The 17,446-nt window shown below is 47.2% G+C and overlaps 1 protein-coding gene across 1 annotated transcript in view; it reads right to left on the bottom strand.

Moving 5' to 3' along the window:
- Positions 1 to 17,446, bottom strand: part of KIF26B (kinesin family member 26B) — a 275,000-nt gene that overhangs the window by 954 nt on the left and 256,600 nt on the right. Inside the window, exons 12-14 of the mRNA XM_026041343.1 lie at positions 13,943 to 17,360; positions 2,395 to 2,597; positions 858 to 1,008 (exon numbers count right to left, since the gene is read on the bottom strand). Of these exons, the coding sequence (XP_025897128.1) occupies positions 858 to 1,008; positions 2,395 to 2,597; positions 13,943 to 17,360 (3,772 nt within the window). The remainder of the gene's footprint in view (positions 1 to 857; positions 1,009 to 2,394; positions 2,598 to 13,942; positions 17,361 to 17,446) is intronic.

Genomic DNA, 17,446 nt, shown 5'->3' with positions numbered 1-17,446 from the left:
GCAACCTGTCAATGCTAAGCACATAGTTCAGTTCACCCCAGTTCAAGCCATGTGTATAAGAGGCACTGACTCCATCTTGTGCTGAACAGAAAGACATTGAACTTTGCCCGGTGAGAACAAATCCTTTGCTGAATTCAGAGCTGAGAATCAGAAACCCCTCAGACTACTTCCACTTGCCCTTTCTAACAGCCATTAAACAGGGATCTGTTTATGTCCTTGTGTCCTTGTGGACTTTTTTTTTCTAGAACTCTGTGTTATTCACTCATCTGCTTCCTAATATTTAGAAATTATCGTACAACTGCTGCAATGCTCTACATCTTTTTCCTTCTTGGTGCTGAGGTCCTTCTTCATTTGAACGTGAATGTCCTTTAATCTCTCTGAACTTTATGTGCTTACTCTTCACCTAAGCCCACTGCTGCCAACAGACAAATTTGCCCCACAGTGCTATTCTGTGGAACAGAAGTGCAGATTTATAACATTGCTTATATGTCTGAGTGATCTGAGGCCTAAAAGAAAAAAAAAACTCATTTTCAGGAGCTGTGGACTGAAACGTGTGAGCGTTAATCTACCAGTGGCAGTATTCACCACTACAGTGCTGTACCACTGCACCATTCAGCTCTCAGGCAAAAAGGACCGTTCAGTTCTACTGTCAACATTTAATAAGAATTATAGGAAATAGTTCTAGAAATGCAGTCAATCTAAATCTTACCCTTAGGTCATATGTCAGCTCTTTTTAGTTTACAAATCCAGTAGCTTATATCTCATTCTCAGCAAGCATTTCTGCACCCCTCACCTATCCCCAGTGAAATAAACCAAAGGACACCTAATAAGTCCAGGCAATAAAACAACATGCTTACATTCACTGAGCCATTTATTGGGATCCAGCATCAGGTACTGTTTGGTCACCTCCAGTTCTTTCATTAGCCACTCATACTTGGCCTTGACCTCGGCAATTCTCTGCTGGCGATGCTCCAGGATTTTCAGCTTGGCATTGAAACATATCAGCTCCTGCCAACCAGGGGAAAGGAGTAGGGAAGGAAGAGGTGAAGAGAAGAAATATCCATGCTAGATTCACTGAGCCAAGTGATCTTCCAATCAATAATGCCAGCAATGACCCGCTTACCCTGCAAGCATATGAATCACTGCACAAAATCATCTGTCATCTGTTTTATATTTATTGCTGTTGTTTGATTTTGATGTTTCTCATCAGTGAGTTTTGGAGACTTTGCAGTGAAAATTAATAATACACCATAATAATTAATAACAGACAGCATCTTGAAATCAGATTAACTCTAGCAAAACATTTCTGTTATTTGTCACCCGCAGTATTGGCTAAGAAAGAACTAAGCACTTGGGAGAAGGAAAACCATTGCTTGATATATTAAAATCTTAAGTACGTCTCTTGTGCTTTGAGCGTAGGAAATGCAGTAGTCATTAAATAAGCAAACTAGTAGCAATATCAAATTTAAAATGCCCTTACACAAAAGAAGTATGCTTCTATGAAAAACTCTAGCAATTTACAACCATTAATAACAAAGATGTATTTTCTGCAAAAATTGCAACACAGCAGCGGGACAGGCTGCCGTGTTGTCCACAGAAATCCAAACTGACTTGGAATGACTTCTGAATTACGGCAGCCACCGAGATGTGCAGTAAGTGACCTACAGGGAGGCTCTGTTACCCTGGCTGGACTGGGAGCAGTCCCAGCAGCAGAACCAGCCTCCCCCAAGCTTGCAGGAGGCTCTCAACACTGCTTGGCCTTCTGTTCTGTAGACACATCTGCTGTGTGTGGCAGAAAGCAGCCCTGTCTCACCAACTGCAGTTTTTCTCCAGATGAAACCATGTCAARCAACATCATAAACAGTCAAACAAAGTGACAGAAGCCATAAAGTACAATGCCTTAAAACAATAACTAAAGAAACTATATGTATAGTTACTGCAAAATTGGGGCTATCCCACCAACTTCCCAACTACCCTTCCTAATTGCATCTCTCAAGAAGTGACCTTTATAATTTTCTATTTTTTTTCTTAACCTGGGAGAGGGGGAGGTTTGCAGAAAAGRAAATGTTAATAAGAAGAAATTAGCTATCCTGAGGACAATATTATTAAGGCACTGGAGGCACCACTGCCTTGAACGACAGATGTGACAAGAGATGCTCGACCACAGGAGCCACCAAGACATCAAGATCACCAAGGGTAAAAATACAAGGGGTCAATCTGTGCCAGCTCCCACTGAAGAAGGCATGACTTGAGTTGCAACTGATGTTCAATGAGACACAGGTTTTGCTGCTTGTTGAATTAGTCATAGCATTAGTCCTAGAGCCCCCTCTGACTGCATAGTTTGAAATAGCCTGTCCCAAGAGGAGGGAGACAGATGACATGAACTGCACTCACCTTGCTGTCCCCACCTCGTCGCCGCTGAAGTCGTTCCACGTCATCTATCTCATACACTTTGATTTCAAAGGGCTCACCCAAGCCCCTCTGTCCACTTCGCAGAGGTCCATCCACCCAGCGGACCCCAGGGCTATTGGCAGGTTTCCTGGCTGGGGAAGCTGTATCGAGTGATAAAGCTGGAATAATCCTCCGCCTCTGTGAACCTACAAACACAGAAACTGTCTTATTGCATTAGCACACACAGAAGGAAACAGACTCCACAGAGAGGCCACGGGCATTTGGGCTGCCTGAAGATGGGATATGAGGTTCCCACTCACCTCTCCACAAGTCAGAGCCCAACACCTACCTAGATACCTGACCCCAGGAGTTGATTCCCCGAGATCCCACACACCCGAGAGCTTCCAGAGACGGCACTTGCTTCACTTTCCTTAGGTCTCAGTGTGTACGGGTATGCTGAAAGACCATGAAAGGCCACAGCACAGCTTGGATCTGTGCTCATGAGGTTCTGACTTTTACAGTCTCTTTATTGATGTTGACTCTTACAGACAAAGGACAAGCATTGGCAGCCACTGCACAGTCCATCTTGACAATTTTTTTCTTGTAAATATAGCACAAAAAGCATGTTGACACCCAAATTCAACAAGCACGCTGGCACCGAGTGCCAGAATACCTCCACCTGTCCTGTCCATAGCATCCTCCTAAGGTGGCTTGAGCAGGAAGAACCTAGAGAAGACAAAATGTGTAAACATGCCCTAGCACGGTGGCTGATGCCAAAGTAGCGTTAGCCTGGTTTCTGTTCAGCAGAATAGGCCAAGGTCTAGACAACAGCAGCAGTGAGTAGCTGGCAGAATGGCTCATCCCCACGCCTGCTACATCACTGGGGGTCACGCACACATTTCCTGCTTTGTAAAACCAGCACAGTGCATGGGAACTGCGCAATAGCTGAAAATGCACCGGGCTGACCAAGCCTGGGCCATATGGAAACCACCTGCCACGTGGGTCGCCAAGTCAGGGCCTAGGGCAACGCGAGGGAAACCAAGTATGTCACTGGCCTCATGGCAGCAGGGAGGACGCTGAGGCAGGCACATATGGGGTGTTGGGAGAAAAAGCACAAACAGAGGAAAGAAAACAAGATCATTTCATTTCCCCGCTCAGTTTAGTACACTCAGAGACATGGGTGCAAAAACATAAAGGTCGATTTTGTAGATGACAGCTCCTGAAGCGTCCCCCATAGGAGAGGGCAGGAAAGGAGAGAGTGGGAGAAACCAAAACCAAAAGCCAGAGCCAGCAATTTTGAATGAAACTATTAACTGATTCTCTTGGCAGTGAGCACAAAGCCTCATGCCAGCAGGGAAGAGATGCAGGATGATCATGCAGATTTTGTTTTAAAAACAAGACAAAATGATTTAAAGAAATCTCTGTAACTATACTGATTGAAATTTAAATGTAAATAGCTTCAATATGTCTGCCAAGTTGGTGCTTGAATGAAAATAAGAGCAAAGAAGAAGGGAGGGAGGGAGGGAGGGAGGGAGGGAGAGAGGGAGGGAGGGAGGAAGGAAGGAAGGAAGGAAGGAAGGAAGGAAGGAAGGAAGGAAGGAAGGAAGGAAGGAAGGAAGGAAGGAAGGAAGGAAGGAAGGAAGGAAGGAAGGAAGGAAGGAAAAAGAATTAAAAAAATCTGCTAGTTGCCTAGTTTTGGGGTTTTCAGGTAACAAAGCAATAGCTGGTTTCAGTCAGGTGTATCTATTTCCGTGCTGACTTGGCACAAGCCATCACATCTTGTCCCATTGATTTCAGAGTGGAGCAGGCTCCCAGAAACCAACAGTTGTACTAACCTGTACAGGCCAGCTTTAAAAGCCCACACCAGAACAAGGGAAGCCTTACAAAAGCCAGTAAGTACAAGCTATTTTAGGCCTGTCCTAATGCCCCCTTTAAGTCAATGGCAGCCTTCATTATGTTCAATGAGCTGCAATAAGATCTGAAGTGAAACTGCCCTGTTGAAAGGAGAATCGGAGGAATGACAGAAGGGAAAGCAAGAACAGACCCATTACCATAGCTAAAGGCTTGCAGCAATAACCCATGTCCTTTCAGAAGACACCAAGAGACTGAAATGCTAAGGGTGACTCTTGTCAGCAATGCTAGAGAGAAGCAACCAAAAGGCAAGAGCAACTGGGAGCTTCAAGGGAGGTAAGACACAGTGGCAGACTACTAAAATTTGCTATGGGCAGGGATCCTGCAAAGTCTCCAATCCCTCCTGATAAACAAGCCTTCCACTTGGTTAGATGTGAAGGTGTATCCCAACTGTCACTCAAATCGAGATTTGAAAAAAAGAAAGGATTTAGGCACTAAATTCTTTTAAAGAAACATTTTTAAGCTCTTGGCCATGGTTTTTCACAAGAGCAGACTTTGGGGACAGAATTTGTKTGGCGTTAGCGATGATCTCTTATCTGTCTTGGCTATTCGTCATTTTTCCGACCCAGCAGGGCTAATGCAAACATCAGCTCCGAACCTCCGGTGTAATGCAAAGCAAACACAGCTAAGCCCTTCCTACATTGTGCCCCTGTGCTAATGGTCACATACACAGGGGGAGTGTTCGAATGCTGCCTGCAGATCTGCTCTAACATTTCAAGGAAGCATTTGAACATGCTGGAAATCTGTTCTGTCCAACTGTGACATGGACTAAGGCTCTGCCCTTCCTGCCATGTGTGACGTCTCCTTTCTTTCTTCTTCTTTTCCCACTGTGGCTGTTTTCCGTAGCACTGCCTTCCCAGAACTGCCTCCATAATGAGGATCAAAGCGCAGGCCTGAAGCGCGCTGGGAAGGGCAATTCCCCTGAATGCAGAGGGATGCCACTAGACCAGCATCAGGCTTTTATTCAGAGCAAAGCAAAGCAGACGTCAACGGGAATGAATTACAGGGACAATGGCAAATATTCTTGCACTCAGCAGCCATTCATACCCACTTGGCTCACTGGAAAACAGCAGCCCGTGGTCTAGACGGAGGCTCCAAGCTGAGGCTCCGCGTGGCAAGGCCAGTGCCAAGCGGCGAGGCAGAGGTGGTGACTGTGGAGACACCGGCTGCGCTAACAGGAGCTGGTCTTGTTTCCCCAGGCAGAGCTCCCCCCGGATGGTCTGTGCTTGTCATAGAAGCCCGACGGGTCTCCGTGCGCTCGGAGCGGGTGGGCAGGGAGCCCTCGCGCAGGTGGAGGGACCCCCAGGGCTGCCGGACTCACCGGGGAAGCTGGGCGGCTCCGGAGGGCGGCGGAGGCCCCTGCACCACAGCACGGCCGGCGCCCGCCGGAGAGGAAAAAGGAACGAGGACTTGTCTCCATCTGAGCCTTGGAGGCTGACTCGGGATGATTTACGTGAGGCTCATGTGCTTGGGGAACAAAAGGCAACGCAGATCTCCCGCGTGCTTGTAGTGACGCCAGACACAATCCAGTTTATTCCGAGTCAGCCCTGCCTATCAGCCCAGGTAGCGACAATAACTGTGCCTCGTGACAGGGGACTCCTGGTTCCTCCTTTTATTCTTCTTTTTTTTTCCTTCCCTGATTTCACATTATCTGGGATCAGCGAGGAAGACAGAAGCAAAGCAGTTTCAGGTTGAATGTCACACAGCAGTTGACAGCTTGCTCATCCATGATAACGCGCACAGAAAACGATTAAATTTTTAAAATGAATACAGTTTTCCATTTACATGCAAAACACCTGTTTGAAGACACAAATTTCTTGATAGTGCTTGATGGGGTTAGGAACTCATACATTTTGACTGTATAATTAATAAAATGCTTTGTAGGAATTACAGCAATCCTGTCCTCTATCTCCCTGCATGTCTTGTGAAGGCAGTGGTCAGCCGGGCTGCTCAGCACATAGCAGCACATGATGAGGTCTCTCCTCCTGCCTCTCCCCCCATCCCTTGGACTGGGTTCGCTTTTCCCCAGAATCCTTGTCACACCAGTAAGTGGGAGTCACACCTTTTCCATTAAAAAAAAAAAAGAATCAAAACGAATAACAGTAGGTTGAAACCAGTAACAAAATGTCTTCTCCATCCATCTTCAAGGGTACGTTTTTCACTCAGCTTGAGGTAATCCACACTCTGAATAATCCCTCCTGAGTTAGGCTAGCTTGAGCATGAGCAACCACACACAGGGCTGAAAATGCACGGAACACAAATCCATCTTAGCAGCTGGTGAGCAGTGCTGCCTTGCGCGCTAGGTCAAGCCCTGCCAAAGAGTGTCCCATTTAGAATTATGGTAAAAGGAGGAACGCAGCAGTGAAGGTGTGTTGTGCGAGAGCAGGTCTCAAGAGCAGCACTGACGCTGCAACATGCGTCAGCAAAGACAAGCCCAGAGAAGTCTTCAGCCCTAAGGTATGAGAAACACAGACCAAACTAGCTAAGTCTGCAAAGGTAACTTTAAGGATAAGAGCAGATTTCACTGAGCTCAGCAAAACCACCCAAYTTCACAAAGATGTGTGCTCATAAAAGTATGTGTTGACCACGGCGGAAACCCTAAGAGGTCTGGTTTTGCTTAAGCACTGTGTATTTTGGAACATTTGCTTTGGATTGCTTTCCAAGCATGCATTCCACTCTGAGCATCTTTTGTGTGAAAAAGGTAAAGCACAGAGTCCAAATGCAAAATCTCCATGAAAAGATGCACGATGCATGTATCTTCAAAACAGGATGCATCTGAATTGAATGCAAAGCAACTGCTATCCTAGGAATTTCAAAGTGTTGCAAATAGAAAATGAAACGGTAACTTGACAGATCATAATCTCAGAAGTTTACAATGTGCACTCAAAGGCTCCAGGGCCCACTAAGTATTAYGGGAAGTACAATCGCCTCTGTGCACAGCCCTCACTGTGCAGCATTTTGTTGCTGTGTCCATAGACATTGCACCTGAACTGAAGGTGATTTAGAAAACCCATCCCCATCCAAGGAGAACAGGCTGCTAACCTCACACCGTTTTCCCGGGGTTCCATTTCCAAGGAATGCTCTCCCTGCAGTGGCAATAGCTTCAGCTCTCCCGTAGCTTCACACCACTTCCTTACTGGCAAAATCAGCCCTTTTCTCCCTGCTGTTCCTCAGTATCTTAAAACTGGGCTTCTGCTTTGGTGCATTCCCCACTGATTTCCCTGCTTWCTCCCATTTCCTAGGGGATCTGCCTCATGGTCAATCGTATGTGATGGGACCAGCTCCTTTCGATTCTTTTGATCTTTTTCCTTGGAGGTTTCTCTACAGCATCCCTTCTCCTGTGCCGACCACAACTCACACTCAATCCTTGGATTTCTCTGCTCCTTGCACACTGCTAAGGTCCCCTCCAATTTTTTCCAGGCATCGCCAATGCTTTTAAGTGGAAGGTCTCTCTGAAGATCTAAAGACTTAATCAAAAACACTGAGGGTGCCCTTCTACAAGCAGGGTGTTTGGAGCAGGTCAGTGCTCCAAACACCAAGAAATTCAAGAATTTACTGCCAGGACACCTAAAGAGCGTCTGCTCATCCTGGTAACTCAGATTACTTACGAAGGAGCATGTAGCACCTCAACACTTGGCGTTGGAAACCGTGGCAAGATTCATCATTCGCAAGGCAATCTTCTGTGTCCACCTTACTGTAAATATGTCAGGCCATATTCTGTGAGGACTTAAATGCAATCCAGCAGTACACAGGCATTTCAGGCTAGAAATAACTGCTTKCTATAGGTAGGAATAAAGAGATGCTTGTTTGCAATCTTCTGTCCATGTCTACAAGAGATGTTGCTTCTATCCTGGTATAAACTGAAGGGAACTCTGAGCATCTGGAGGTACCACCAACCTGTGATTTTTTTCTACCCACCCTGCCCYCTTCCTAACCATGCCTCCTGAATCACTTATTTTAAAAAGCTCCTTACTTTAAAATGAGCTTTTTGGGGCAGTTTGGAGCCAGTGAATGAGCCGTGCTGAAGGCAAACATTGCAGCCCTTCTGCAGAGGGGCAGCTTGGCGAGCAGTCCAGGAGAAGCTCCAGGGGAGATGCAGGGCAGGTGCTGAGTTTTCAGCACCCAAAAATCCCAAGCAGAAATGAACCAGGATCTCTTCTAAACATTTGTCTCACTTTGGGTTGAATTTTGTTCATTGTACAGTTATTCCCCAAAGAGCTGCTTACTGTTACTACAGCATGGCAATAAAGGACGCACTCTTGACTTACAGACGACAGCAAAAGCGGATTTTGGAGGGTGCAGCGAGAGCAGCAGGTCCCGCCGGGATGGTGGCATTCCAGGGAGCGAGCTCTGTGCCAGAGTGGGGACCAGGTTTTATTTACACCCAGCCTAATGGTGTGCAACTCAATCATGCATGTTGCATGGAGCCTTCACTGTGCACAATAGCCTGCTGCCATTTCCTCTATTAAATCATTCCTATGTTCATGTGGCTGAAAGCTCAGTGCTGGCATGCAGTAGTCAAGCGTGTAAAAAATGATTACTCTGATCCCTTTCAACACAGATTTGCTGCATGAAATGGCCTGGCTTTGACCTGGGAAAATCAATGCTGTTGTTTTAATGAACAACAAAAAAAAAAATTGTAGCTGAAACCCACACTTCTCCTCCCTTGGCTCCGCACAGGCTGTCTGGCCAGCGGTCACATGCACAGAGGGATAACCTCCATACAAACAGCATTCTTCTCTCTGAACATCCTCAGTCACAGTAAAGGTATGGTGCAGGATATCAATTGCTATCTCCGTTTCTACCAGTATCACTTGCGAGCAAGATAAAAGCAGGAGATGCCCGATGGCTCTGTGATACAGAGAAGGGTTTTCTGTGCCCTKCACTACGGCCTCACGCAATCCTCACAGGAAGCAAATTCCTTTTCACTTGAGTTCAACAGGAAGAGTTCGGGGTCCTTTTGTTGGTGCTTTGTTTCATCATTATCATTTTGGCCACGTTTCAAAATGTGGTATTGCTTAGAGATGGACTCTCATAATTCACGGCCCACAGATCCAGCCTCTGGCTTTGGCTCCTGCATTCAAAGGCAGTGCTAAGTGTGTCCAGAGAGTTAATGTGTTTGAATGTGGAGTTTTCAGGGCTTTTCAGGAGCCTCTCAATCTCTATTTTTTAGGCCATTTCGCCAGTGAAACACCACTGAAACCTAGAGCACAGTGGAAGGAGAGGAAAGGGACTCTAACTGCAGATTTATTATTTATTGTCATGTCTTAACAGTCTGTTTTTATGGAGGTGTTTAGAGTCTTGTAGCGGTCTTCTCTCCTTTGCTGGTGAAATTAAGCACTGAGCCGCAAGGAGTCACGAAACTTTTATGGCAAAAGCCATAAAATGCTGCAGCAAGAAAGGGAAATTAACTGTAGCTAGTTGGTTTCTCTACAAAAGGAAGCTTTAAGCTGGTGCACACGTGGGCACGCACACCCACATCCAAAGATATGCTGTAGCCCTGCAATCTATCCACATGTAATGTGGGCAGGGTCCCTCCTAGGCACCAAACCCTATTCCTAAAAGAAACATGAGAAAAAAATCCTCAGCAAGAGCTCAGTTATGGGCCATTACAGGGGCAGGAACCAATAATCAATACACATAGAGGACGGGGCAAAGGCAGAAATCTGCCCTCATGCCCGCTGCATGGAGTGCTAACAGTGCCGGGCCTCCCTGGGTAAATGTAAGCAGAGCCTGGTCTCTTGCCTTGTTCTTGGCTCGCAGCTGACAGGATCCTGCACCTGGACGCAGCAGCAAAGCTGCAACTCCGAAATAATGCAGCCAAATTTTGCACTGGGAATTAGTTTAATTAATGCCCCCAGACATCCGTATGAAACTGGGGAAAACTGCTACTAAGCAGAGCAGAAGAGCAGTAAAGYGCTACGTAGCACTTCTCACCTACGGATCCCCCTGTTTTTTCTGCTCTTTCACAATGCCATTGTCTAGTTTATGAGCTGGTAAGCAGGGAGCACGGAGCTTACACGAGTCGCCCAAGGTGGTACAGGCGGCCTGCAGCACGAGGAGCACACAGCACAGCTCTGGCAGGCCCTCATCTGCCTCCCTGCCGGCATCTCTCCTACCTGTTGTGTCCCCGGAATACCAATAGGGCTTTGTTTAAATGGCGTTAAGCCTGAATGCTCTCCCTGATCACACAAAAGAGCAAGTCCTGTAGAAGCTCGCTTGTCATCCACACTAGGCCATTGTGCTTGAAATCCCTGAGGTATTAAAAGATAATATATAATCGATGCTAGTGGTTACCACACAGACCATGCCCTGGCACTTCAGAGTCGTGCTCAAGCCAGCACGGCCTACCTGAGYGAGAGACTGGGCCCACAGCCAGGCACAGGCTGAGGTGCTGATCCCTTATGGAGGGGGAAGGCTGRGGCGGGAGCAGAGCCAGCAGAGCTTGCATGGAGACACAGGCAGGGCTGGGAGGGAGAGCCTGTCCCACTGCTGGACAAGGGAAAGGGCTAGAGTGTCCATGGCGTGAGGAGCCAAGGAGTCCACCCTTTAGTCCTGGATCCCGATTCCAGGCTTTGGGCAAGCCCGCAAGGCCCTCTGCCTTGATTTCTSCACCTGCACCATGGGGTCAATAAGGTGGGTTAAGGAGCAGCCGAGCAGCTGTACGAAGCTCTGAAATGCACAGCAGTAGATGAGGGCTCTGTTAGCTCTGTTTCTGCCATCAGCAGTCACTCTGGGACAATATAGGCTCACATGGGAGTTATAGGACCTATGTTAAATGCTAGAAAGACTGGGATATTTATTAAACTGATAGATTAGCTGTAGGGAGATGGCTTACATGATTCATGGTGTAAACATACAATTTTTCAGTAGGTAGCAAAATGTAAGAGGGAAACATTTTCCTGTTTTTTTAATTTTGTACGTTGAATACTGGGCTGTGATGTATGCATGTACCCATGTAGAGCCTAAAATTTAACCCAAGGCTAACACTCATGAATATGAACTGGCTTTCTCCTTCAAAAGCTGTCAATGTGGGTCTAATGCTTAGAGTACGACGAGTGCAGAAGCACCTACACATACAAATAATGCACTTAAGAGCACTGAAAGGCAAGATCTTAATCTGAAGAAAAAAATTATGTYTCTCCAATGTGTCAGAATTTCAAAAGTAATTGTGAAATCTGACAGGGCTGCCAGTGATTCTCTTAAAGCCTCTTTATAGCCTCTCTTAAAGGGGCCTTGGGCTGATTCATGTTGATTGTGCCTGACAGATAGCATTTCTGTTAATAATAATCATAAATAAAGCGGACAAGGTTGCCTGACCTGAAATGAGCATATCTATAGTGCCATATCCATTACAGCACAGTGGATCTGTGACCACAAATCAGGAAAGGTCCAATGCTCTTGACAACCCATATTAAAATAATATCCATCTTTTAAGAGCTCAGAACCTTTGTACCGTTTATTTTTCATTAAAAGCTATTCCTTAGGAGAGATTATTCAGACTAGAACAAACCTATTGAAGAAGATACTGTATACCAAATCATACATGAACCAAACATGAAGCATCCTAAACATGGMGCATACCAAACCATAACATTTTCCTGTTTATTATGCAGTAAAAATAGGTTTGTGAACAACTGCATTCTCCCTTGTATCTCAGTTCCTCCTTCATATTATTCTGCATTGAAGTCATAATCCTGGTTTTATGCCATCATAAATCTGCTGACATATACTATTATCAAACACATCAAAACAGAATTATGATTTCGCTGCTGCAAGCCCAAATGCAAACAGGGACTGGGTTATAAGAAAGTGAAGGCTTATTAGTTCCTGGACTTGATGATAAAGATATAGAAGGCAGTAAAGACAGTTTTTAAAATCTGTGTAAAATCTCTGGTTGTACTTACACATAAACACATGTAAGACACATTCATAACAATACAAGGCCGCTCACTAAAGCCAAATATGAAAAATAACACGCACACTCTCCCCATACCTACGTCAGGTTCAAGTGACAGACTGAGTTAAGAGAGACGTGCTGGAAAATCCCTTGAGGGATGTCAACGTGCTTGGCTATGCTGAGGCTCCCCAGGCAAGTCCCAAGGACACGGATCCACCACTAAAAGCCTGTCACCCCAGAGAGTCAAATCCAACAGCTGGATACCTGCAACATTGCTAGCCAGGCAAAGAGCAATTAAAACACATGAGAAGTTAGAATAATGAGGCCAGTTTGGCAGCCAAAACCCAGGGAAAACACTAGCTGAAAATGACATGGTTTGGTGAAAAAGACATGGCATTTATGTCAGATCTTATGTAGCAGCAAAAAAGATGACGAAGCTTAGACTCYGTATTTTCCTTGCTAAGGAAAGTGTCCCGTTTGCCTCATCACTCTCTACCTTCATGTACCAGCACAGCAAAACAACCCAGCATCAGTACAACACCAGACAGTACATTAGTCCTATGCCAGGACTAGCCCAAGGGAAGGCCTCTCCTCTCCAGCAGTGTCCTTCAGACCACTGGAAGAGTGATGAGAAAGCTGAGTTTCCAACAGTCCTCTTTTCACACCTTCCTTTTTCATAGGCAGTGACAAAATATTCAGTCCCAGAGAGGGGCTATCAAAGGCCAAGGCTTGTGAGCCAAAATAAAATGCTGGTATGAAGAACAACATTGCAGATTTGAAACCCTTCCATAAGCACAATGGCTTTCCTCATGTATATCCTAGTCTCAATATGATATGAAAGCAGAGAGAAGTAATATGAAACAACTAGTTTATAAGCATAAGAACAAACGAATCACAGTCTCTTATTGATCTGGGTTTGTGGATGATGGACTTTGAAGTCYAAAGAAGATGCAGGCTCTGATTGTAGCTTTTCCAGGTATTTTTGTACGCATTTTCCTGGGAGATGCTTTCAATTTGCACAAATATCTGTGCAGTTGTTCCCTTATTTATATAATTATTAATACAATTTATTATTTATAAATTATTGGGGAAAGTAGGATCCATAACTCAAAAGACAGCATTCTATGAGGCAGGAATACCATGTTGCAAAAGGCCTGGGCTTAACTCTGTCCCATCTTCCAGTGTGGGTAGTGAGAAGGAACCGAATGGTGGTTTCAGCTGCCAGGCATCTTTGTGCCTTTGGGCATCCAGACAGCACAAGCACAAAGGTGAGCAAGAAGAGATACTACTGCTCAGAAAGACTCGTTGTTGCTGAATTGCTTGTGAACCTGGAGAGCAGCACCTGGAGAGAGTCCACAGTGCTAAATAAAAACAATAGCATTTCAAATACCTCACAGAAAGCACCTTTCTGRAATTAAGTAAGAAGAATGTTTGCATAAATAAATCCTAAAAGCAGCTCTCATTACCAACAGTAACCAGCTTTATGGACTATTGTGTCAATGTAAAATAAACTTGGGTGAAATGGTTCAAGCAGAGACTCCAATGCAAAAACAATGCAACCCACATAGGATCAAGCTATGGAGACACTTTGTGTCTCACAATTCGGAGACACTTAGCCCTGGCCTCGTGTCTCTGTTCCTAGATGCAGTTCACACAGAATCAGTCTTAGAGCTGGCCTCCCACGCAGGGGGCAGCCAGCCCTTGGACCTGTGCTGCTCTCCCGCCCCACCACAAGCTTACCCGCGATCGATCGCTTCTTTGGAGTTTTGAGGCTTCGGCACCTGCCGCTAGCGGAGCTGCTGTTCTCACTCATAGAGTCTTGTGCTGAGGAAGCACTCCCCGTGGCCTCACTGTCCCTCATCATGCTCTCGTAGCCACTGCTCCCCCCACTGTGGTAGAAAAGGGCTGTTTTCCCCATGGCTGGGGGCAGCTCCCCGCTCAGGACGCTGCTGTTGTCACTGCCGTGGCCGCTGCTACAGCGGTGAGGTTTCCGAGGGGGAGTGATCTTGCTGTAGGGCGAAGGCAGCACGTGAGCAGCTGGTTTCTCCTCTCCRTGAAGACCCCCACGCTCGTCTGCCTCGGAGTTTCCACGTAGCTGCAAACCCCTCGCAYTTGTGCTCCCTTGGAGCAGTTCTGAGATTCGTCCATTAACAGCTCGAAGAGGCAGTTTGGAAGCAAGGCTGGAGCCTCGGTTTCTGCTGAGGGACTGCGTTGACCAGGACATGTTCTTGCCACTTGGAGGCAAGCTGGAACTCTGTCCCACGGACTGAGGCAGGGATTTGGTGGAAAAGCTGAGTGTTTTGGTGGCAGAGGCAGACAGGCTCCGGGCTTTGGGACTTGCCAACAGGAGCTTGCTGACTGCAGAGATCTTAGACTGGCTGGCTTTTGGGGAGGCTCCTGCGGACTGAGAGAGACCCGAGTTGGTTGGGGAGGACATGACACTGCGGCTGAGGCTCCTTCCTGCCCTAGGCATGGTGGTGTCTTTGCCAGGGCTCATTTTGGAGCTCACAGAGGACAGACTTTCTGCTCTCTCCAGTGACAAACACTCATAGTGGCTCCCGGTGGACCTCCCAAGGGAGTTTGTCCTGCTGGCAAGCTGYTCAAGTTTGGCACTGAATAACTTGCTGCTGCTGCTGCTGTCAGTGCCAGGGCCCTTCTGCTTGCCATTCAGCTCATCAGGAAAGCTTGCCAGGAAAGCCACGGGCTGGCTGGAGGGACTGCTCGTGGTGCTGCTGGCAGCACTGTGCTGCGGGCTGGCTCTGTTCTTCTGATCCAAGCTGGACTTTCTCACTGGAGGCAGCGGAGGGGTCCCTTTGGGGCGAGTGAGGACACAGTGCTTGGGAGAGGCCATTTTTCTCTCTAGGCTGGCCTTAGAAAACTGGTGAAGGGCAGGAGAGCTGATACCGTTGTTGTCAATGGCAGCAGGGTGCAGAACACCCTCAGGCTCCTCCAGCTTGCTCGCCTTTGGGAGCCCTCGAGGGAGGCTGTTCTTCAAACTGTCAGCGGGATGAACAGGGCTCTGGGTTGCAGAGCCAGGAGCCGCCATCTCGCACCCATCCACGATCCTCTTCAGGCCGTCAGAGGCTGGGGAGACAGAGGCGTCCCCACTGCTGCTGCTACTAAACCTGTCTGTGGAGGTCTGCTTTGTGCTGGGCTCAGGCTTGGCTGAAACTGTGTCAGGCTTTGGGTCATCACTRCCTCCAGAACTGTCCTTTTTTATATCTTCTTCTCTTTTTAGCCAAGGGTCTTCAAATTTGATATCCTTTTTAGCACTAGATTCTTTCCTTTCATGGGACTGAGTAACTTTGGGGTCTGGAGCTACTGCCGATACAGCATCATCAGTGTCTTGTGCTTTAAATGGATTAACAGCAATACAGGGATAAACAGTGATGTTTGTCTTCATTGGGATGTAGCCCTCACAGCTGCTGAGGCTTGCAGTGTTCTTGATTGTTACCRTCGTCTTCCCTAGAGCTGATATTTTGCAGCCTTTGATGGGTGGCACTTTGCCGAAGGCGTCCTCGTCCCTTTCTGTCAGTATGAGCATGTTGTCCGTCACTGGCTTCTGTCTGTCATTCACACAAAGCATGCTGGCACCAGATATGGAGCTCACACACTCGGGCAGCGGGGGCTCTGCCATGGCTTCCCCGTGGCCGTAGCACGCCTGGGCTATGAAGCTGTGGCACGACTGTTCCCCATCRCTCCCTGTGCTCATCTCACTCAGCCACGAGCTGATGGATGAGCGCCTGCTGCCATCGTCCTGGGATTTGTCATCCAGGCCCAGTTTTGGAAGCGGAAGGAACTGCGTGATGCTGACCTCCGACACAGGAGCTGCACTGGAGTAACATTCAAGGTCTTCACTGATGCTGCTGATAATGCTGACTGGCCTAGACCCAGAGGCCAAGGCCTGCACCGAGCAGTCACTGTTAAAACTGATGATACTGGTTGGGCGCCCATTGTCAAGGACCCCACTAATGGTTAGTTCTTCTACAAGGGTGAACACCAGCTCATCCTCTCCATTCAGCTCTAATGGCTGCTGCACAGTCACCATGGTGGTGCTTAAAATCTCCTTTTTGGATTCCAGTGAAATGTTTTGTTGCTGGTCTTCATCAAGAATGGTCTCTTCAAATTCTCCATTGCTGGAAGACATTGACTTCTTCATGATTTGTGGGCTCATTCCTACAGGAGGGGTCCGGATTTCTGGCTGCAGCGAGGGTTCACTAGACCTCACCCCAGCATCCTTACTCAAGGGAGTTGGCGAGGGAATGGGGCTGGGCAGAACTCCTTTCTGTGTATAGACTTTGCATCTCTGCGAAGGAGAAGTTGGTGGCTTGTACTCAGATGTCTTGGAGAGGCTTGCAATGCCAAGTCGGGGCGAACCCATTGGCCTAGGTTTGCCTTCCACAAAGCCACAGCTGTTGAGACTTTCTCTGCTGCTCTGCAAGCTTGTGCTGTGTGCTAGCTGGGAGGAGCTAAGCTCTTTACTAGAGCTGCCTGTTATACTCCTGGGAGAAGAAGGAGTTGAAATGTTAGTGAGAGCTCCAGAAGGAACAGGGGAGTGATTTCTCTTAGTTTTGCTGGGTGTTGCATTTATATTTTCCCTGGCTTCTCTCTCAGGATGCTGACATTCTGGCATGGTATCTTCCTTATCTGACTCTGGTAAGTGGCTAAGCTCTGCCAGTTGGCTTGAAACAGAGCACTTAGACATCTGGTCTGAACTAAATTGAGCAGGCATCTCTTCAAAGGGAAATTTGTTAGTCTCTTCACTGCCATCTATGCAATCCAGCCTCTCCTGGAGCTCTGCAAAGGTGTTGCACTTCAGGCAGTCTCTTTCAGATGTGCTGGGTCCCGATTCACAAACTTCCTCTAACCTGCCCTCATTTTTGGTCTTCTGCAGTGCAGGAACTATGGGAACAAAGTCAGGAGGACCCTCATTATCTGTCAGTTCCTTATCAGAAAGGGCAGTGCCATTGGGGCCAACATAAATCACCGTGTCACAGGACTGTTCGCTGCTGGATGAATAATCAGGGTCACTTGATAGATGCAAAATAGGGAAGTCTGGATCCACAGCRTTCCTAGAATGGAAGGGCCTCAGTTGTGTTGGCCTCCGCATCCTGCCTTCCTCGCAAGAGCTCTCTCCTCCAGAAGAACTGGACGTGTACTGCAATATGTGAGAGAGACAAAGACCACAACGTTTCAGCATTTCAAAAGGCAACTTGCAAGAAGCACATGTGCAAAAGAGCTACA

Source organism: Nothoprocta perdicaria, unplaced genomic scaffold, assembly GCF_003342845.1.
Source record: "Nothoprocta perdicaria isolate Ctin4 unplaced genomic scaffold, notPer1 scaffold_282, whole genome shotgun sequence".
Classification (NCBI taxonomy): domain Eukaryota; kingdom Metazoa; phylum Chordata; class Aves; order Tinamiformes; family Tinamidae; genus Nothoprocta; species Nothoprocta perdicaria.
This window is presented reverse-complemented; position numbering and strand designations above follow the sequence as displayed.